This window comes from Pseudomyrmex gracilis, unplaced genomic scaffold (assembly GCF_002006095.1).
Source record: "Pseudomyrmex gracilis isolate BER0280 unplaced genomic scaffold, ASM200609v1 scaffold_35, whole genome shotgun sequence".
Lineage (NCBI taxonomy): Eukaryota > Metazoa > Arthropoda > Insecta > Hymenoptera > Formicidae > Pseudomyrmex > Pseudomyrmex gracilis.
The window spans coordinates 317,346-340,831 of record NW_018020619.1 but is presented as its reverse complement, the minus strand read 5'-3'; the positions used below and the strand labels follow the sequence as shown (position 1 = coordinate 340,831).

The 23,486-nt window shown below is 38.0% G+C and overlaps 1 protein-coding gene across 5 annotated transcripts in view; it reads right to left on the bottom strand.

Annotated features, from left to right (window-relative positions):
- The window catches only part of LOC109852768 (myc box-dependent-interacting protein 1), a 29,149-nt gene extending 5,973 nt beyond the window's left edge, over positions 1-23,176 (bottom strand). For 2 of the 5 annotated variants that reach the window (XM_020424244.1, XM_020424241.1), the window contains exons 1-2: positions 22,897-23,159; positions 1,580-1,715 (exon numbers count right to left, since the gene is read on the bottom strand). In XM_020424244.1, coding sequence (XP_020279833.1) covers positions 1,580-1,715; positions 22,897-22,965 — 205 coding nt within the window. In that variant the 5' untranslated portion in view covers positions 22,966-23,159. Of the gene's footprint in view, positions 1-1,579; positions 1,716-22,896 lie in introns of all 5 variants that reach the window. The other 3 variants (XM_020424240.1, XM_020424239.1, XM_020424245.1) reach the window with 3 other exon arrangements.
- Positions 23,177-23,486: the final 310 nt, after the last annotated feature.

The following is a 23,486-nucleotide window of genomic DNA, read 5'->3' as shown; positions in this document are numbered from 1 at the left end:
ATATACGATATACGTGAGACACGTATGTACATATGTATGTATACATGTATATACCTGCGGTGTGCGAATATTACCGAATATATACGCGATTAAATATTACGTCGGTTCCGCCCGACGATAATTGATGCCGGTGAGTCTGCGCACAACTGCCGGTCGTTATTCAATACTCTCGCGAGTTATTCATCTGTCCGTCATTCATCCAGAAGATGATATGCGATAGAAGCGAATCGGACTTGAGTGTCTGACAAACGAGAAAAATAATTTTCTTGATGAGACAGGTCTCATTTAGTTAAGATAAGTGAATTTCGTGAGCAAAACAAAAGTTTTCAACAAGAATTATAACTCGTTATGTAACCGAATTATGTCTATTTATGTAATTGTGTAATGGAAAACTTTAACAACATAACGTTTTTAAACTAAATCAAGAAATGGAATTTTACAGTCATATGCTGGACGTATGTGTACGAAATATATATTTATTATAATATATTTAGTATTGATAAATATATACGTTTATTATATGTGTTTTTATCATGTAAATTAATACACATATGGAAAATTCGAATTAAATAACAATTCTAAAATTCATATACAATGCTACTTAGCATTCTGTTACATTCTATTACGTTATTTGTTGTATTTCACGCAGGATAAAGATTGCGTTATTACTTAGCTTAGATTGTGTGTGTAAGTCACATTCTAATATCGCGAAGAATTCACTTTGGTGGCCAAATTGAGAAGATGACTGTAATTAGGATTGCGAGAGATCCGAGTTCGATTCCTGGTCAAGGTGGTCTTTTTTGCATTGAGATTTTTTTTTCATTGGGAGATTAAACGGGCAATTCATATACATACGCGTGATGCAAAATATCCTATGTGAATTTTAGAATTTAATTCGAATTTTGTAATTTACACGTTAAAAATATATATTTTGTACGTACATTCGACGTATGGTTGTGTAAGGTCTTATTTTTTTGTTTAGTTTATACTCAAGAAAATTTTTACTCTATTATTTTAATCTCTATTTTTAATCTTTATATGTAAAATATTGCTATAAAATTCTTTATTAACTTAGAAAAAGAAGAAGAAGAAAACAAAACTACAACAGGTACTGAATCTGAATTGCAAAGTAAGTGCATGATTGATGCATCTATTTTGTTCTAAAATCGGCAAGAAAGTGCATGCGAGACAAAGTGCGGAGTTAGAGTAATGTATTGTCCGTATGAGCTTAGCAACCAGGTCACGGCGATGCAAGATAGAATAGTTTGTTTTTTTTTAATGCAAGTCGCGTTTCGCATGGGTTTTAATTCGACGATTCTATAAATATACAGCTCACATCGTATAGACGCGGAGATTTGCATACTTGCTTGTACCGCCGAAAAAAAAGAAATTTCAGCTCGATGCGTAAAACTTCGGACGTCCAAGTAGGTACGTTCATCGATAATTTTATGTTTTTGCGCGTGCTTAAAAGGCGTGTGTAAAACATGGTGAGCATTAAAGCGTCTAATAGATACACGGCGACCGCCATTTAAAGGAAAGACGGTGCGATCTAGTTTTGTTCCGGCGAGACTCGACTTACCTCGAACACACCTGATGTAATTGTTGAACTCCTTTTGCAGTCTGTTGGCGGAGTTCTGCTGTCTCGTGAAGTTCTGCAGGTGCTCGTCGAATATATCATCCGCGGTTCGGTCGACCTTGCCAAGATTTTGAAGAAACTGCAATAAGAAAGAAAAATACAGTAGTTATTTTTTTATATTTAATTTTTTCTCACTCTTTTCGATTTTCTAATAAGAAATGAAATTGAGTTTTCGAGTATGGAAACAAGATTGGGCTAGCGTTAGCTGATTTTTGCGTAGGTCTGTTTCTCAGACACTGGCTCTGCGTGGGCGTAAAGCATCTCCATAATGAGATGTTCAACTTTCTTTTCTGAGACTTTGCGTGGAAGATTCAACTTCCGATAAGAACTTTTGAAAACATCCTTTCCATCTTTTATATTTTAAATCAATTTTTTTTTACAAAGGTTGTCACGTTTTATAAAGGTCATTCAGCTCTCTCTCTCTCTCTCTCTCTCTTGATAAAAAAAACTCTCTTTGTTCATGTAATTACTATCATAGAGCATCGAGTATGATACATATCGCTCAGATAATGCAGGTGAACACACGAATGTCACAAATGAGGTTTTCGTACGCCAACGAAACGATAAACGCTGCCTGCATTGTGATATTGAAGTCTGAAACGTTCGTCGAGCGAAAAAATATAATTCAACGAGGACGTGCCTTGGCTTTCTTTTGCGGGCAAAGCGAACACACTCTATCATGTGACGTTTATTGACACGTGAGACTGTTACTTTTTTTGGAACGAAAGGGAGGGCCTGGGAAAATTTTACTTTAAAGCGGCAGACTAAAAACAAAGGATATAGATTCTTGATATTTCGAAAGAATGAGGAGTGGAATGTGCGCCAAAGAGAATGCTGGCGGCGCTCATGTCGGTTACATCTCCCTTGGGTTGGGTCAGAAATCAAAGGCTGGAACGTCCGCAATGGAAATCGCGCGAGTCAGTCGGCGGTTGCGTAACCACCGACCGATTCTATTCGCGGAGATCCGAAGGCGAGAGGTACGCCGACCTTCTTGCGAATAAACCAACAATTCGCTTCTCGTTTTCCCGCCCCGGGAAATCGAAGAGAGCAGATTATCCGATTTCCGCGTTTTGCCAGTTTTCCGCGAATTACACCCGCAATCTATTCCACACACGGACGCTTGATTTTTGTAACGTCGGCAACACGCGGAATGTAGTGCCAAAGTAGTTCTAACTTTCGTTTCTTTAAACTTTTCTTATTGTTATTGTTAATAATAAACTACAAATATAGTTTATAATTATGATACGTCAATGAATGCGAGAATCGTTTAACATTACGAAGAGACGACGTCGCAGCTGCAACAGTAATTATAGGGTGCCGCTTTAATTACGTTTATTCAGCGAAGAAGAGAACGGCTAATAAAACGCATGTGTCGACTGCGTCCGGTGTTATCACACGCATAAACGTTTTAGATTAATTCTTTCAGTAGTTTCTATGACGTCGTTAAGGGTGGTTAAACCGCGCAACGATGTAATTTATGTCTGGCTATTATTAAACGAAATGATCGCGGAGAGACATCGATGTGAAAAGATACGGTAAACAACCCGGAAAGCAACAAATATTGTACAAGCTCACGTAGCGTGCAACTAGCAGAAAATTAACGATCAGCAGGAATTAATATGCTGGATGTATTATGAAAATAGTTTTTAAAAATATTTGCACAGTACAAATATTGTTTGTAAATTAACAAAAATGTTTTTTATAAGTTACTACACAGAACTGAATTCAATTCGAAAAATTATCTAAGATGCTGAAGATCATCTAATTTGCATCTCGTATACAGATGTTTCAAAAATAAGTGGCCAAACTCTGATGTCACATGCTACTCTCCCTAGGAACAAAAAAAAGTTTATATCTCGAGAAATAAAAGAATTTTCGAACTTATGCTTATATGACGTTTTTTAATCCTTAGGGAGAGTAGAATACGATATCAAAGGCCATCTATTTCTGAAGCACTGTATATAAAATATCCAGTAACGGGTGCAAATATCCATTAATGAGTATTTTACAGAAATTCGAAATGAATTAAATTCAGAAAAACCATTTAAGGTGTTTAATTTGCATCTTATATACATATATATATACACACATATATATATATATATATAAAATTAATGGGTATTTTATTTATATAAGATGATTAATAATTTATATACATGAGATGCAAATTAAACATTTTAGGTGATTTTCTAATTCAAATCGAATTTCTGTGTGTATTACACGTTCAAAAGATATATTTTGTGCATACATTCAGCACATTGGTTCCTACTGACTGTCAATTCTTTGTTAATTGAACCTGAAAAAAATTGTTCACGTAACTGATATATAGTTTTTATATATCATTAACACCAACCCTGTAAACCCGTAAACTTATTGTCCGAGCGATGTTTGAAAATGAAATATTTTGGTATATTTTTTAAAGAAAAGAAAAAAATAAAAACAATATCAAAACTAATTATTTTCTCAATTTGAAATGTTGAATAAAGTTTTTAACCAATAAAAAATCGCGTCACAAACATAAATGTCATTTGCACAGGATTAAATAAGTTGTGCATGATTATATTACATATTTTATAGACTTCTAAGTATTGCGTTACGTGATGAACGAAGGATTTTCCTCGGTGTATGTCACGATATTCAGACAAAGAGGAAGTTATCGTATTCTCGAGCGTCGATTTTCGTTTTTGATATTTAATACAATCCTTTGTGAATCATCCGTAATACAGAACGTGTTCTCATCGCGAGATAAGCCCTCCCCAAGTGAGAGGAGCGGCGGGAATAGTGTTATCTAGGTGAGTCACGGCGACTTAAGTGCCGACGAAAACTTGGATTGCGTTTAACTTGCATTTGCAACACAGATGCACGATCAACATAATTAGTTATACGGGATATCGACCGTACCGTTACGTCGCGAAATATTTGTTTTGCGAAATAACGCGCGGTAACCACTTATTATTATTCACCACACGTGAACGTACAAGTACACATTCCTCCGATATAATCGATATATGTTAATCGGTTTTAGATCCAACCTAATGAGAATTAATACGAAGAGAAAGACGACTAAATTAGACGTCTTTATTGCAATTTATTAAAGCTGAGATTAGCATAAAAAGATACACTCTGTGTAAAGATCTGATTCGCAGATTACACCGAGACAAACATCACACACGACCGTGCGCCACGACCTACTGCGCGACTCAGCCGAAGTGTTTTTTTTTTTTTTGTTTTTACATATTTGACACAAAGAGAGAGACACAATTTTTGTCACGATCTCTCGTGTGTTCGTGTACTGTTATCGGGTTAACGTGTGCAATTTCCACTCGATACCTCGAAGCAGGTGAGAACGAAGCAGGACTGAACTCATTTACACGCGCGCGCGTAGCCGACTTGCACGTAATCTGCACAGCACGCACGTACAACATGTAATATACAACACGTAATTATTAAATACCCGAGAGCATCATTGTCGTTTATAAATAATATTGTTTGCATAAATTTCACACCGCGTGAATTTTGTGCATTTTTTTCCTACATTTTATAAAAATACCTACCGAAAACGCGTTGACAGAACGTTGATTCAATAAGTGCGTCACGACGACTCTCGGAACTCTCTTTTTTTTTTTTCGAAATCATTCCCCTCGACAGCCAACCAATTACTCGTTGCTTCCGGTGTTTTCTGTATAAATAGGAAAACTTTCTCTTGCGCGTGATAAGGCGACTATGGAGGAAATATGGAGGATTGAATGCCCGTCGTGATGCTCGGGCTCTCTTACGTTGCGAAAATTATTCGCTTCAAATTCTAGTCTCCTGGCACGGCCGCGCGAACGTGCTCTATTCTCGTCTACAGGTTTTTCTTCTAATAAATTTAACATCACATTATTTCAGCATATCCCGACACGTAATCCACCTCGTGTAGTCCGTCTTTTGCACTTCGCACGCGGTTTACTGACATATTTTTCAATATCGGTTGAGAAAAAACCCGGGCTTGTAACGCCGGACACGTGTCGTTTCCGAAATAGACGGTCCTCTCCCGGCATTATTAATAGCCGAGCAGATGACGCGCGAATGTGCCGTTGCATCGCTATTATTGTGCCATCCTATGGCCCCGTTTTGCCACTTGCTCCGTTCACATTGTGCTCCGGATCGTAAAGACCCATTGTCTCTCTCGAAATGCGGATAACGTAAGAAAAAAAATTGCAAAGCGGCATACGAGAGGAAGGGAAGAGCAATTATACTCTCCTATTCTTAAGAAAATGTAAACGTTTCTCTCCTACTTAACACTCTTACATAGAATATATGTAACGTGTTACGTAGGATTACCGTTTAAAATAGTGGAATTGTGTGTTTTGAAAGTGTGTATCTGCCTGCGTAATTAAAATCGAACGAGTAAATACACCTACTGCAAATTTGAATTAATTATAACAAAATGGCAAGTACTGTGAGTTAGATTATTTAAAAAAACCAATAATTTTCTTGTTCAAAAATTCACTAATATAACAAATGTTGTTAATTTTATGTTTTGTATCGATCAAATTGCAGTTTAGTCGCCAAAATGGCATTGTACTGTAACGAACACGTTGTTTGTGATTCATATACAAGCGAAAAAATAATCGGACTGAGAAAACGCGACAATTTTCACGAGAAATGACTTCAATTTCGCGCAGTGTTTATTTATTTGCGTCGAATATAACAATATTTCTATTAAAAAACGCAAGAAGTTATTTTATTTTTTTATTCTATAATAAAAGAAATGTATTTTTCACAAAATTTTCAATTTTACAGCAAAAAGTATTTTATTTTTTCACATGACTCGTCGAACATTGTTAAAAGGTTAAAAAACAATTGTTTGCAGAAATTAAAAATGTCTGAGATACTCTAAAAACTCTGTAAGGCGACCGCGGCGCTCCCGTCTCGCGTAACACAAAATCTAACGTGTGTGTCTCGCATAAATGAATCGCGCGGCGTGACAGCAAACCGTTAACGAAAGTGACGAAAGTTTTGCGTCGAACCGAGAGAAGACGCGCGTTTTTCTCGCGGCAATGAGATTCTCTCGGCGGGCGCGAAACCAATCGCGGACATCATCAGGAAGAAACGAGAGAGGAATCGGAATGTTGGCGCGAGGTTCGGACATCAACCTCTCGGGCAGTCGGCCCGCCGTTCGCCACGAGCGGCCAATCCGGCGCCCATCGGCGAACGGTAATTCGCGACCGTACATATACGCGTGCGTGAGCACGACCCGTGGGACTCGAACCTTTTCTCGACAAAATTTACATTTTTAATATTTTGATAAACATATTCACCCAAATGTGTCCAATCTGTTTTGCCTAAGTGATAAAATAAGCGAATACCGTCTAACTACTAGTCTACTCTAACTAGATATACAGGGTGTCTGAAAAATGTTGACAACGTCGAAGTATCAAGATTAGGTCAATCTGAACAGAAAAGCGCATGTCGTGAGATCAAAATCGCGCGTTTGATAGTTCGCTCGATTTTCTAGGTAGAAAAACATGCCAAAACAAACATACCACGAACTCAGTTTGTATATATTATAATATACAGAGTATCTGAAAAATCCGGACACAGACAAGGTGTGAAGATAAAGTGGATTAATCTGAACAGAAAAGTTATTTTGCAAAATTTGCAATATTTACTGAGTTATTAGATCATTAATGTGAGCATATAAGCACGTGAAGAGTGTAGTCCGGATTTTGTAGGCGTATGATTTTCATTTTGTGAAAATTAGTTGATCCGCAAAAAGCTGTACGCCGCTTGCTTGTTTGCTTTGTTTTCCGTTTGCTACGACTTTTTCATTGCATGAGATAAGCTATTTTTCTTTAAAACTGAAACTCATACACGCCTACAGAGTGCGGACTATCGATTTTAACGTGTTCACATTTATTAATTAATAAATATTAGTTAATATATATTTATTAATTAATATATTTATTAATTAATATATATTTATTAATTAATAATCAATACATATTGCAAAGTTGCAAAATAGTAAATGACCTTTCTGTTCAGATTGACTCAATATCTATCTTCACACTTCGGCTGCGTCAGAATATTTTTCAGATATCTTATATATATTACACATCTATATACGAGCTGAGTTCGCTGCACGTTTGTCTTCACGTGTTTTTCTACTTGGAAAATCCAAGCAAGCTGTTAAAGCGCGTGATTTCGATTTCGCGACACGCTTCCGTCCCTGAAATACTCGCCTGAAACCTTTGTGCTGCCGCAAAATAATAATGTCGCACAATGACGTGACGGATCAGCAAATACGCGGTCAAGGGCTGTTGATTAAACACGCGTTACTTAGAGATTATGAGATATCAAGAAATCACACACAGTTTTTGTCGCACACTGCGACATAGCCGTCGAGGATGAAAAATTAGCGCAGACGAGATCGATCAATTTTAACACAGTGTAATTAATTAATTCCTAGACTTACATCGAATTATTTGATTACGCACTCATCCTCGTCGTGAAATCGCTATTAAAGCTACATTTTAAACGTGTGCCCTGCACACGCCGCTTCTCGCGGCTAATCGTGTTTAACCGAGCTGGGGATACACACGCCCGACATTGTAGGTCAGGGCGGAAATTTTACGAGAGCGCGCGTTCTGTGCGCGCACCGTTAGAAAAAAGGAAACGGTGCGAGAAATATGACGTCTATGCCAGGCAGTTGTGGCCGGTTGCAACTAGTCAGTGTGCATCGTCATGTATCTTGCGTATTCCGATCTAGAAAAAAAAAAAAAACATGCGCGTGTATCACTTATCTATGTATAATACGAATGCGAGAAAGTCGTCATAACGTGTTGTGTTTCGCTCGTAATAATTAATTTTGCCTTGTATTTTTCTTTGCTCTGATCGGAATCTTGCCATTGCGAAATCGACAAAAAGATAGAAAAAAAAAAAAAATGAAAAAAAATACGAAGTAAACGAATTCGGTTCTAGTATCGTTTTGCGAGAGCTGATCAAAAAGTCGGATTGGGAGAAACTTAACTAGTTAGATGATAAAAGTAATCTCCTGGGGTAATAATTACATTTGACACACACACAATCGAAGAGCTTGCAGCGTGCAAACAATAATCTTTTGAGACTCTCTGTGTTAACCGAACGTTAACAACCAAAACGTCAATGCACGTAGCAACGGATTTTTGCTGCAATTTGTTATAACGGGATTTCTGGCGAGACATTTTGCGAGGTCGGCTGCTCTAAATTTATGGCACAGCAGCCACGTTGTGCGTGCTGAAACCGAGGATTGCAACTCTGCAACGTTGTTGGCACAGATGTGGGTACGCGCGCGCGCGCACGCACATGGAAGCTTGACGAAATCCGCAAAATAATCCAGGAGATTTACCTGAAAAATATTGTAAGCTTGCTATATTTACTGCATCCTTCTACAAACGAAAACGCTGATAATTATAATTAAATTACAATGGAGAAGACACCCACGCTCTTCGAAGAATTTCGCTCTCCGCAAATTGATATTATCTAATATTCAATTACATTTATAATAAAGTAACTACTTATTAATTAATCAATAACTAAATTAATATATTAATTATTAATATGTGTCTCTTTAAAATGAAACGCATCATTATCTATGAAAATTCTCTTTCTTTATTAAGAAACGAGACAAAAATGTTGAAATTGTTGTACAGCAGCGTTGCTGCTCGGATGGTTGATTTATTTTTTGACGCAAGGACATTTGTAAAAGTACAAATCGAAGTACTCGCGCGTCGTTATCGTCCTTGCGAAGGAGCGCTGCGCGCATTCACACACAGTCTCTCCTACCTTTCTCACTTGGTCCAGGCATCCCGGACTGGTCGCGGGCTGGTCGAACTAACGGAACCATTCGGACGCGCGCGTTCAATCCCGGCTGGTGAAACCGGCCGAGACGAAAGTAGGGAGATACAAGGAATGCCAAAACAGCTGATCGATTACATGACCTCTTAAAGAGGCTTTTACATTTAATATTCCGTCGGTACTGTTATTCAGGTCTGTGCCGTCAACTTCGACAACGAGGCCGCTCTACGCGCCGTAAACAAATCTCTCCGAGACTAAATCAATTTTCCAAATTTTTTTTTTTTCACTTTTATTTTTCCGCGACGTCACGCGACAAATTCGAATAAAAAGGTGTCGGTTATATTCATTAAAACCTAAGAAAATTAAAACTCTTGCCGGAAGTCAATCCGATAATCAAACCGACAGATACGATTGAAAAGTTTGGCGTTTCGAAACGATTTGAAGTAACAAATCTTCCCGAAATATTTTCGCGATAGGTGCGCGTTAATTAACAAAGATAACGTCCGCGAATTAATCCGTTTAAGACTTTGCAGAGTTCGTTGCCTACATACAGAGCAGATATCCACCTAGTTGTAGCAAGTGACTCCACGGAATGTGACTTTAGAGACTAGACAATAAGAATGAGTGGGCACTCATTAACGCAGTGACTGCTGCGAGGTAGAGTAAAAAATTGCAACACCAGGTATAGGTAGAAAACGACCTTACGATTATTATTTATATATGTACACGAGGTGATCCACGTTCCATTGACGTTTCAAGTGCCTTGTTACTGATCTTACGCTACAAGCGCATTATATCTCCCAAAAGATAAATTGCAAAATGTTCTTGAGCACAAAATTTTCAACATTTTTTTACTTAATAAAATGTAACTAATTTCGACATGAACTCTTGTACAAAAATAAATTTTCAATTCAAAATTTGTTTACTTCCATTTTATAGAAATAAAGTTTAAAATTGTTTTCTGTCTACACAAATAAAATAATTAATTTTGACTAAATTCTTGTGCAGAAATAAATTAATGTTACAAAAAACTTTTGCTTATATGATTTTCCTCTTAATGCTTTAACTCTTTGTTGCTTTCTCTCGTTTTGTAATTTTTTTCTCTATGGATCTCTTTCATTATTTACAACACACTTTATATAAAGGATGCCGCCAACGCACCGTATGCTAATTAGGCAAGTATTAGATGAGCGCCATATTCGGTACGATGAAGTCGTTGGATGATGCTTGCGAAATCTTGGCGTGCAATGTGGTTGTTCAGTCACTTATTTGGTCTCCGAATTATGACAGCCCCGGTTACAATTTTCCTTAACGATTAACTAAGCAACCTTACCACGACACTTGCAAACGTGTAATTACCGACGTAACATGCAATTACAGCCGCGTTTGCAATTGCGGGCTGTCTTTCGTTTGAGCAGCGCTACAAATGTTGATAAGAATAAACAAAATGTAGAAGAATATTATTATCGTGGCAAAAAGTTCAAACTAAAAACTAAGTCGCGGAATGTATAAATATAATTTACATGACAAGTAAAGTATAATTAATGATTTAATTAATTTTTAATTTACCGTGTTGACTCTCTCATTGTCAGGAAACGATTGCAACTTAATTTGCAAATGTTTTTTCATATGCGAGTGTGATGTAACGTTTCGATAATCGCATAAGCAACTTGGGATTAGCGTCACAGCTTTTATATAGAGAACGTTCTTAATGTGCTTTTTGCGTTTTGACGATCAGCTTTTTTTGCACGTTCAAATCGAGAGCTCGTACGTACTAACATCGTGATAACAACCGTGTTAATATCAAGAGAGATATGTCGCAAACGCGTCAAGGTTAACTCAATTAACATCGTTGATTATACTGTTGCGAATAATAAATAGAATGGCGAGATATATAGTAGGGATATTCTGCCTGATCACGTGATCCGAAATTCTATAGCGTTGCTCGTTCTGGAATTGTCGACGGCAAAGGTCGATGGTTTTAATTATTCATTAACAATTCGCGTTACGCTTCATACTTGAGCATACATATGTATGCGTGACAACTATTGATAATTTTCAACTTAAGTGTAGAAGCACTTTGTGCTTCATTAACAATAGATACAACTATTTTTACAGTTTACTTGTTTTTATTTGATTAGATTACTAATGCGAATAAATATTATATATTTTTTTCAAACAGTGTAACAATATAAATATTTCAGTTTTTTTAATCATTAAGAGAACAATGAGCCATTTTTACGTTCAAAGAGTTAAACGCATAATTAATACAGATGCAACAAATATATTCAACGAATATTAGGTCTTGACCCCAACGGGTCAGCCTCGATTGTTCGAATTCAAATGCGCATTTCTACTATTTATAAAAATTATTTATTTAAGAATTATTAATTGTTTATTCTTATAGAATTATTTATTCTTTATAACAGATTATAATTAAAGCAATTATTGTCAAAACAATTTATACGTTAAAGTGATATAAGTTTAATTATTAAATTAATTTTCTTTCTTGTAGTTTAAAACTACTAGTGTGTACTAAATACATACATACACTACGTGACAATAAATAAGTGTGTTTTATTTAATTTAATTTTATTAGACATGTAAATAAATAAGTTAGTAAATTCAAATAAAAAAATAGAGCAAATAGAAAAACATCTTCGAATGCTAATACAACACACGGCGAAAGCATCAAGAAATAGGACTGTAAATAAATAATCTAATGACTAATTTAAGTATTCATTTGATCTATATATTAAGCAACATAAAAAACGGAAGCGCATCTTTTGTTTACGTAAATAAAATTGCATTTTATCGAGCGATAATCACAGTTCAGTTTCGCGATAACGTTTTAGAATAACGTTCATTCTTCCGAACGATAATGTAACAATATTTTGCGCAAAATTTTTCCACATATTTATATCAGACACGGGCTTGCACTTTGAATCGCGCTGCGTGCGGACTCGTCTGATCCGCTTAACGTAGCTTAACCGTGATAAAAAGTGGCCTTGATAGCTCGTGCTGCGTGCTGGGTGCATATGAAGGGGTTAAAGCACGTCAAACCCCATTGTCGAGAGTGCACGCTGATCAAACTGAATTACTTTGATGACGGCGGCACGACGTGTAATCGAGTATTAACCGCGACGAAGGTCACAAAGTGAATTATTCTCACCTCTCAAAGAACTCGATAGAAGTATCTAAATATTTACCTATCTATTGTTCCATCTCGAGATAAAAAGCAAAATCAGATAATATTTCGGAAAGGATAAAGTTTAGCGAAATGTAAATTTTTCGTTAAGTAATAATTTCTTACTAATGAATATTTCACTAATAAATATTTCTTTGAGGTTTTTTCTCGAAATTTGAGTTCGTCGAATAATTTGAATTTACAACAATTCCAATAAATATAAACTATAATAAATATGAAGTATAAATCAAGAAATTTTAAAAGCTACGCGCTGGATATACGTGCAAAATATATTTTTAACGCAAAATATATTTTTAACGTAAATTAATACACATAAAAAATTCAAATTAAACAATTCTAAAATTTATAAAATGCTACTTTGCACATCACACATGAATTATCCATTTTCCTACGTGTATTAATTCACACGTTAAAAATACATTTCGCACACATATCTAGCGTGTAACTCTCAAAGTCCTATTTCTTGATTTGAATTTACTTCAACACACCAAAGTGGCAAATTTCAATAAGATCATTCAATAAGATCTCGACACGAAGAAACCAATATTTCGTTATATAAAACGTCAGGACTTGATATTTGATACTTCGAAGTCACAACTCGCACTAAACGTTTCTTATTGAAACTATCCTCAGGTATTCGCTAGTCGTGTTCACTTTTTTGGCGACTTACAATGCGTCTGGGTGTATTCGCTAATATTAGAACTGGGCCGCAACCCACTACTATCGTACGAGCACGAGTACGTAGACTCGTATATAAACTAACAAATTTATCTCAACGATCCTCGGGTTTGCTCTCTCGCTCTCGTTCTTCTTAAGGATATTGAATTTATATCAATGATCAGATAAAATCAGGCTAAAATATAATTGCCGCGTTAGATCGAATTTATCGAGCTTGAAGTTTTAATTAAATAGACGATCGGCTCCAACGCTATATAAATGCGGGATGAAGAACGGAATCAAAGTTTATGTATCGCTAAAAACCACCATTACGTAGCGAATGCCTGTCATTTGTCTCGTGCTCGGCCATTAACTTTCTTTCCTCGTAATTCCGTTTGCTTTTCCCGGGGAGCAGTCACCGTTAACAATTTATTTGTCTTTGGTAATGTATCCACTTACAATGTAAATGGGCGTAACGCACAAGGCGTGCCGGTGCAGACAATTTTGCGTTTTTCAGCAAGAATGTCCCGTTGAAAATTTCACGAAATTATGTAACGTATTTGTACAGCTACGAAACAAATGAAAACTTAGCGATAAGAAAAATATTTCTGACAAGAAGTGGAAAAAGCTATTCGCAGGTTTATACTCATCGAAAGGTGTAGATGTACATGTAAAAAAACAAACATGTGTCACTCAAAGCGAGTACTTTTGTTTATCGATTATTTTACGTCAAGTAGACGTTCACTCGCGAGAGATCACGCGTGTTATAACGTAATCGACAAATGTGGAAGACCAATACACTAGATGCGTTTCATTCGCCCGATGCTAATTAACCAGCTGCGATCGCATTACGTCAAAATAGTCATGAAACTCTCGCTCGTGCATATGCAACCGTAAAATATATTTTTCCACGATAAACCATGTGCAGAAGAAAAGTTTGTTTTGCGACCAGTCGGTCGTGTGCGCGCCAGTCGCAGCGAGATCAACTTCTCGCGCGCACCGACGCGACGACCGCTGCTGGATCACTCGGTCGTGATAATTCAAGTGCGAATCAAGTATGCAAATCGATGCGAGAAAACTCACACGCGCGACGCATACGAAAGAGATGTCGAGCTTCCTCGCACCAAGGTTCTCTCGGTTTTTTTTAACTCGATTTCTCTCGCAGCTGATATTATTGCTTTCTGAAATCGAGTGCAATTAATGAGAAAACACAAACAAAAACAAAACCGAGCAGTCAAAGCGAATTCATTTTTGAGATGACTCGGTGTACATTTTACACGCGGTCGAAAAGAGTTCGACAAAATTGCGCGGTCTATTTTCGTTTGTTTGACGAAGTCAAACCCGCGTTACTGGGTCGCGTTATAAATCTAAATACGCGGATCTAAATCCGCCGAGCAGGTGATCTCGACCTGAATTCCCAATTGGTCCGAGTGCGAGCAACCGGCGATTCCGTTCCATTTCCGCTTCAAATGAACGAATGAAACGGGTCGCGATGTTTCTCTCCTCCTCCCCCTCCCCCTTCCCCCCTCTTCTCGTCGTCCACGATCTCGCGTCTTCGTCACTTCCTGTCCGTGCGGTATATTCCGTATGCAAGCGAGCACGTATGCACCGGTCGCCGACGATGGTCACAACCGAGAATACTCTGTGACTCCCGGGAGAGCTCCCGTTATCACGACGAGATACCAGGACCGGTGCGTGTACCGGAGATCGAATCCTGTTTTCTTCTTCTGGTTAGCCCGCTAATCAAAATCCGTTTCCTTTTCGTATACGCGGAACAAAATTACTCGGCGAAGTTGCAGTCTGCGTGTTAGAGTTTTCGTGTTACCGGGATACCGCAACAACCTTATCGCGCATTACTGATACAAAGCGTTGTGTAAGAAATTGTAAACCGATACAATATTTATCGTACCCTTGTATGTAAACGCATATATAGAGATGTCCCATTGTAACTTAGACATCAAATAATCGAGAATGCATTTTTGAACAAATGTTTCGAATAAAAGTTGTAGAGTTTGAAGAGGGTCATCAGATGAGGTGCTTAGATTTTGAGTTCAAGCTAACTTCAATAAGGTCCAGACCGATTTTTTTGTGGAAACGCCTGTTTCATTGTAGATTCGTATTCTATTGGAACAATAAGGAAATGTTGTTCCCGGTAATGTTTTGCTAAATTTCCTCCAACAGACGCACAATGCGCTCAAAGTTTTTATTTTGAAACACATTTCGGCCAATAAACGCAAAATCAACGTACGATCCGGCCAATAAGAACTTTGAACAGTATTTTGCGCCTGTTGGAAGAAATTTAACTGAAAATTACCAGGAACAAAATTTCTTTATTTTTTTTTATTAAAATTCGAATCTACAAGAAAAGGCAAATCTACGCATTTCTATTAAAAAAAAAAAAAAAAAATCAATCTGGGCTTTATTGGGCCCCAAAGTAGGTCCTAGATCCAAAATAGTCTATCTGATGGACCTCTTCAAACTTTACAATTTTTATTTAAAACATTTCTTTTCAAAAATGAATTGTTTCGAGATATTTTTACGTTCAAGTTAAAATGAAACATCTTGTATGCTGGTTTGTTCAAATTTGTAACATTATTTTCGTGCAGTTTAAAAGTAAAACTGTTTAATTTGCATCATCAGCATAGTTTGAGCTTATCCGATCCACCTCGCGGTGTAAATCGCGTACTTATCATAAAGTTTCACGCTAACTAACGAGTGGCGATTCCAGTTAACGGTCTTAACTTTAACGCACAAAAATTTCTTAATAAAACAAATCTCGTTTTTTTTTAAAAAAAAAGGGACGAGCGTCTCAGCTCGATCTTTAATACAAATGGACCGCCACGTAAAGCCGCGAGGAAAGATTTGGATACCGGAATATTGAACCGGTACTGGAGAATCCTGTTCCACAGGTGGCTGTAACAGATCTTTGCGCTCGACATCGACGCATCAAGGTTGCGTTACAAGTTTTTCAACACGAAAAGAGATGCGAACAAAAGTCGCGTTTATTTACAAATCATTTTGGGTCACTTGTTTCACAGATAAGAGAAATACGTTTATAACGCGGAAAAATTCGATATAATCTCTATTTTCTTTTAGTTTGCAATAACCTTCGCTCGTTGGCAAATTCTGGAGACTAAGAAAGAGAGATTGACGCGATTCACGCGGGACAAGTAGGAATATCTCTCTTTTTCTCTCTGCAGTTATTAATACCTTTAAGTCACACACAACGTCATTTGAAACGTCGCGATACGCCCGCGCGATATTTCCGTAACCGTCCGGAAGATGATGTAAGAAGAAAACGTTGTCATTGGACGCAGAGGTTGTTCCGCAATGAGATGTATGTACGAGGAGAGCGATTTGATTTGACATTTCCGTCTCATTGCAACATGCAAAAATTTTGCGTCGTACTTTATTTATTTGTTTCTCTCCTTACAACTTTGTTGACACAGATTTTATTTGATATCGTAATGCTAGAGTTTTCACACACATAGCTCGTATGCTTACGTACCTTGATAAAACAAAAAAAACAAAAAAAGAATTTACACAAGAAAGGTAAATAAAAACGCGTCATTAGAAAAGACATAAAAGAATGACCGCGATGTAGGATCGTTGTTGTTCCAGAGAGAGAGAGAGAGAGAAAGTAACAAAAAATATGATAGGAAAGGTGACGAGACTAGAAGAACCATCGTCTTCGTCTCTTTCTGCGTTCGTCGTGAACCGTATTTATAACGAGTTTACTGGACTAAGGCCAAGAGACGTTTATCGACTCTTGACGATTGTGCGAAACTTCGCCGGAGATGTCCCCGCAATGAATATACACGTAGACGAAGTGAATGAATTTATGCGCAGACTCAAAATACGCTCATTTCTCTAAGATTTAAAACTTTTAACGAGATATCCTACTTGCAATTTGACAAATTGCAGCTTTTATTTTTAAAAAGTTAAGATGTTATGTCTTGTAGTAAAATGTCGAGATTTCGCATTAATTGTTTTTGATAAAGAACCAAAAGGTTTGATCAAAGAATCTCTTTGTGTGTTTTGGCTAATAACAGATCGAGCTCTTTATCTCCAGTCTACAATAAGACATAGGTGAGGCCACGAACGATAGATGAAAGGAATGTTTGGCGCAGAGTGAGTGCCGCTAATTTTAGTAGAAAACCGGAACGTCTATGAGCTGCCGCGCGGATTAGCAGCATCGATATCTTTGCGTCTGGTTCGACGTGGTGTTTTCGCAGACCCTCGCGATACGTTCCCGATAAATATTTTCACGCTAAAACTGAAGAGCGAATAATAATTCAGTCAGGTTATTATTTCACAGTTTAAAAGAGAAGAATCGCAGAGCTCGCCGAGATGAAAAGACATTCCACTTGCGAGAAGAGTAAACGCGTAGCTGAATGCGAGGATGAGGCTCGAGTCGATTGCCGTCTCTCGCGAAGGAGAAACATCATGTTGTTATTCGCGGCAATGTGTGGCACACACCGCGGGACGCCTTTCTATTTGAGAAGAAAGGTCATTTGGATGCTCCGTCCGAGCCTTTCTTTCGACGCGCCTCGCACACGACGGAGACTCCGCGCTTGGACTATCTCCAAAGTGTTCTCCAAAGAGAAAATAACGGAGACGTCGGTAATTAACGTCAGAGCAATTAAAAGATACGAACTCGACCTCGCGCGTTTTTCGAGCTGCGAGATAGCACGAGTTGTTGCACGAAACGTTGTTCCGATACAAGAGCGCGCTTACATTCGAGCACAACTTGCGTAACGCAAGGAAAAAACTAGCGTCGGATTATGCGCGTATAAATTAGCGTGGAGGGAAAAATTCGCGCATAAAAAATCGACGAATTTTTTCTTCTGGAAAAATGTATACCACGTTTAAGTAAATATCACTTGTATCATGTATATAAGAAGTTTGCACATCCGTGAATGAGATTACAAGAGGTGTTTGTTAAACAAAATATATTCTAAATCCTAATAATAAACTTCACGTATATTAACTTAGAAGAAAAATTTGGTTTCTTATTATATAGAGTTGATGGAAAAAAACTCTACATTGTAACAAAGATCTCATTAAAAAAAAAAAATCTTTTCTTTTGACACCTACCTAACATTATTTGTTTCGAGATAGCAATGTTGCGAACAGACAAGTGGATTTACTTAAAATAAAAAAAAGTTCTTGCTTTAAAATTATATTTTGCTTCTCCCGAGATCGCGTGATTGAAAAAAAATTATACTGAATTATATTATCAAGAAAATATTTTTTGAAAAAAAAGTTAACTTTATTTAAAAGAAAGAAAAACCTAACAACAAGTAATTATTTTTCTTGGTAATAAAAATATTTTTTTTGTATGAACTATTCAAGTTTTATACGAATTTCAAGTAGCAATTTGTATATGTGGACGTAATCTTTAAGTTGCTGATCGTGCGTTCGATAATATAAAGTTAGAAAAGTTGTGAGTGTGTTATTCCGGAGACGAAAACTCTACGGTTCGCAAGGTCGAGAACCTCTCTTGAATTTAACATTGCTTTCAATTAGAAGAGTACAAAGTCTCCTTTAAATAACACATCTCGAGATACTGGTGTTTACTGTTATTTATTTATTTTAAAGACTAAAGCGAAAAAGTAAAATGTTGTTATACGAAGAAAACGCCGGGAATATATTTCATTGCAATTACTTCTCAAATAACGCAGACTATTTTTCTCGGTGTGCATATCATTAATCAGTCTGGCGCAGCAAAATGCAACCGCGCGTTCGCGTGACCGGCTCTTAATCTAATTGTAAGCGCAGGTTGCATTCTGATACCCATACGATAAGAGCGCATCGGCGCCAGATAAAATAATTTATTATACCACGCACGCGGGAGGAGGAGTTGCGATTACTCGAAAACAAACAGACATGCGTTCGTCGGGGCGAAAAATCGCTCACGGGTTTGAGAATCGCTGCGACGAAAACCTCCTGCGCGGAAATTCAAAAACGACGGTGTCTCTCCGAAAAGCCGCGAGCTCGCAGATATATTTGCCGTGCGGTCGCGGTGTGTCCGGGAACGTGTGTCTCCGGAGACGAGAATAGTAACCGGTCGCGCTTAGGTGGGACACACTTAGAAATCTAGCATCTAGGAGAGAGAACGACGACGGAGTATGACGAGCGAACTTAGGAGGAAACTTCCGCGGCGAACAAATATTACTGGCCTTATAAGAGCAGCACTCTCTGCGTTAGAACGCACGCAAGTGGAAGCCAATCGGTAAAGGAAAACAATCGGGGGATTTTCTGACAAGACCGTTTGTCTGTTTATTTCTCGTTTAGATTATAATTGAAGCGTCGTTCTGGCGCTTTGAACAAAACTCAAAGACATTTCCGGAGCGGAACGAATTTTCTCTCTCGGCGTCGTTGCGGTTTTACGCGAATGTAAGTCTTAATACGAGATCCGCGAGACCGCAATTCGCAATTCGCACTTCTGCGGTAAGAGACAGGTCTCTAATTCTCGCCGGGCGTTTCAGGGCTCGAATGCGGTTTCGGATCTCGACTCGTGTCAAAACTATTTCCACGCGACAATAGAAATACTGAATGAGACAGCTGGTTTTAAGTTTTAAATACGAGCAAGTACATTGGTCGACAAGTTGCTGACAGTAGTCACCGATCAAAGACTGCTTAATGGTCCGCACCGCCGGCCCATGCACCAACTTTCTTCGCCTCGAGTACCGGCTGAACCTTTTCAACGCAAGTGTAAGTCGGCAAAAAAAGGCGATCCGATCTATAATGTTACCTCTTCCTACTTCGCGATATGTATGTATATGCGAGTAATGATTCTGCGTAAAAATTCCACTCGGCTTAATCCTTTCGCCCCTTCTGGCGGTGCGACGTAATTCCTATACGAGTGTTTCCAACTCCGCTGTTTACGTGCGTTTCCGTGAGAAAGTTACGCCGATAGAATGCAATTAATCAAATGCAGTCAACGGCATAGTAACATAAAAAAAAAAAATTACAATTTTTCGCAACAATCAATAATATATATTTATATATATATATATAATATTGCTTCTGCAGTTACAACGCAAGCGTCCTTCTTCGTTTAAACAATCTCGAGAACACGTTTTTATCAGCGATTTTAATATACGCTTTTATCCATCGAGAGTTTGCATTGTTTTTTGTTAAGACATGAGACAAAAGTCGCCTATAACGCAATTATTATACACATACCGAGAACTCCGCCGAGATGCGATGGAGTATGCGCACGTGAATTGCGTGACACGACCGATCGCTTATGCAATGCTTATGCGATGCATCAACGAGCCGAGGGATCCTCGCGCAAATATACGTTCGCTGGATGCCGGTAAAGCGCGCGGAAGTGATGCGCGCGATACGTCGACGTGCGCCATCGCGAAGTGCAATCTATATAACGCACACCTCGAGAAGCCTTTTCCCTTCTCGTAAGCAAATTTGCGTCAGAGCCCGGGTTCCCAGGATCTAGCGGAATTCACGGAAAACTCCGCGAAATTAAATGTTTGTATCAGAAAAAAATAGAGAAGCTGCTAAAATCAGAAGTGAAATACAAACAATATTCTTTGTCGAGTGACTTGTGGAGAACGCGTTCCGCAAATATGCGCGCATTTAAATTTAATCACTGCCGCGTAATCGCTCGTCAATCGGTCTAATGTAACATTCTGTTCGTTTAATTGCTGTTATATATCAGTTCCGCTTCAAATCGAGAACAACCGATGTCATTCTCTGCGTGAGAAAAAAGTGTTGGTCATTTTCATAAAATAACATCTAACCGATCCATTCACGAGATACATCGCTTTTCTAAATAAAAGATTGTTGTTGCGTTTCAGATTCAAAGATTGTCAACAAACAAAATTTTGTGTCGGTCACGAGAGGATACGAGTCAAGAAAACTGACGATTGCTTTACGAATGTGAGGTCTCGATAGATATGTTGAAGATTAGAAACCCATAAACCTAAGTGAATAACCTAAGTAAATGACAAAAAATGTATTATTTTCCGTTTAATATTGTAATTTACATTTTATCTCATTTGAGTTTTTAGTTTACTTTTTCTATCAGTTGTTTTCACTGACGGAATATTTTTGTTACCGCACACTTTTTGAACACACATTGAGGATAAACAAAACTCTCTGCCATATTTAAAGTCTAATTTCTACCAACGAGAAGTTTTACCGCGATGATATAATTTTGTACAAGTTAACCCTTCGTCCGTGGACCGAGTCTTTCAGACTCACTCAAAACTTGCGCATCGACGTTTCTAGAAAAAATAAGTTTTTTTAAACGCTTATATCGTCGAAACTACCGGAGATTTTTTCAATCTGTTTTTTTTTTATCGACGCAGAATCGTTCAAACTTTCGATTCGGAAAAAATAAATTAAACAAATATTGATTTTTCATGAAGATATTCTTCGATCTTAAAGTGACCTTAAGTCTCACAGACCCAGTCTACAGTTTTTATATGTTTTTTATAAGTCTACAAGAGTTAATCTTGAAAAAACAATCTCGTGGGTAAAGTGTGTGCGCGACGTGTGTATCATGTGTGTACATTATATGTATCTCTACAACGAGAGACGTCACGAGCGATTGTTGTCGATAAACAAAGTAGGTAACGACACGCAGTTGGGTTCACGCGCGATGCAGTTTTTTCTATATTCGAGCGAACTCGTGGGAGTTGCATAATTGTCATTTTGTACGAATACCGCGAACGTGTTTACCGATTACGTAAAATCGCGGCGAAGCGCCATCGGCGGCGCAAAACGTGACCTTCGCGTATATTGGAAAACTGAAAATTTTCTACAATTCCGCCGATATATCAATTGGTATGGGGGGGGGGGGGGGGACAGAAATGCAGAGGGAATGAATACATTATTTGAGGTATTGTTTTTCACTAGCCATTTTGTCCGATAAGTTGTCACAATACACGTCAATCTCGTCGATCACAACTCCCGTTCATTCACTTCAGTTTTTCAAACGTTTTGTATCAATACTTTTGCAATGTTACATGCAAATAAAAACGCTTATGTAAAATATGTAAAAGCAAACACATGTGTGAAATTAAAAAATCTCGCAAATCTCGTATTTTCACGTTTGCGTCAAACGATCTGACTTTTAAAGTAACTGACGTTTGCTCTTTTCCGTCTTTTTTTCTAGTATCTTGCACACACATTGGTGTAAAAATCATAACTACTTAGATTTTTTCTCTCCGCTCAGAGATGTGTAACACGAGTAATTCAACTTAAAGACAAGCGACACGGAATTAGATTGCCGAGGCGCGATGTAATTGCCGCGCTCCAATGACGCGAAACGTCAACTTTGACGTTGGCGAGTATCGCGCGACGTCTCGTCGACACGGCGTCAGAGGTTATGGTCATCTCTCGCGTTCCGCACGCGCGTCTTATCAGTCTTCTCTCATGTCAATTTCCATCTCGTGACAACAATTTTGAACGGAATCATTTCCAAAACGGGGGTTTTGAGAGATTTTTATGAACAGTCGAGAACGCGACGAACGAGAGAGACGACCTGTTAGAAGAGAAAGAGAGAGAGAAACAGAGAGAAAGAGAGAGAGAGGAATATAGCGAGTACCTTCTCTTTCGCCCTTCCAGCATGTTTTTGTACTGTTTTCGCGATTAACGCGCCTTTGCTCTCTGCCATGATGAAAACGGAGCGTCGGTTGCGAAGTGCCAGTCCTGAGGAAAAAAAGCGAAGCACTTTAAACTCTCTTAATTTGACGGCGAACGGCTTATGGCTTTGCGCAGAGAGAAATGAAGCACCGACTCGCACAAAATAGAACCTATCCGACCGAAGCGCGGAGATACACTGAGTTTACAGAGTGCGCAACGGCGCGCGAATTCCGTGCGCCACTGGTGGCCATGATGGATGCGCGCCGATCGTCGCGCCACTTGTCGCGAAAAAAAAAATATATATATATCTCCGTGACTCCAAAACGTAAGTACGTGCTCGGTTGCAGTTTTTTTAATTGCAAAAATTTGCTTGAAAAATAAAATACATTCAACCTGTTAAACAACAAAACGTGCAAAAGAATACATTTGATATATTTAATCAGTTTAGAGCTAAAACTCGCTCAAAAGAAAGATGGAATCAATCACGGTCGTACATCGGATCGGATGGACACACTCGTTGATTTGTAAATGGTTTTATTAATAAATTATCTT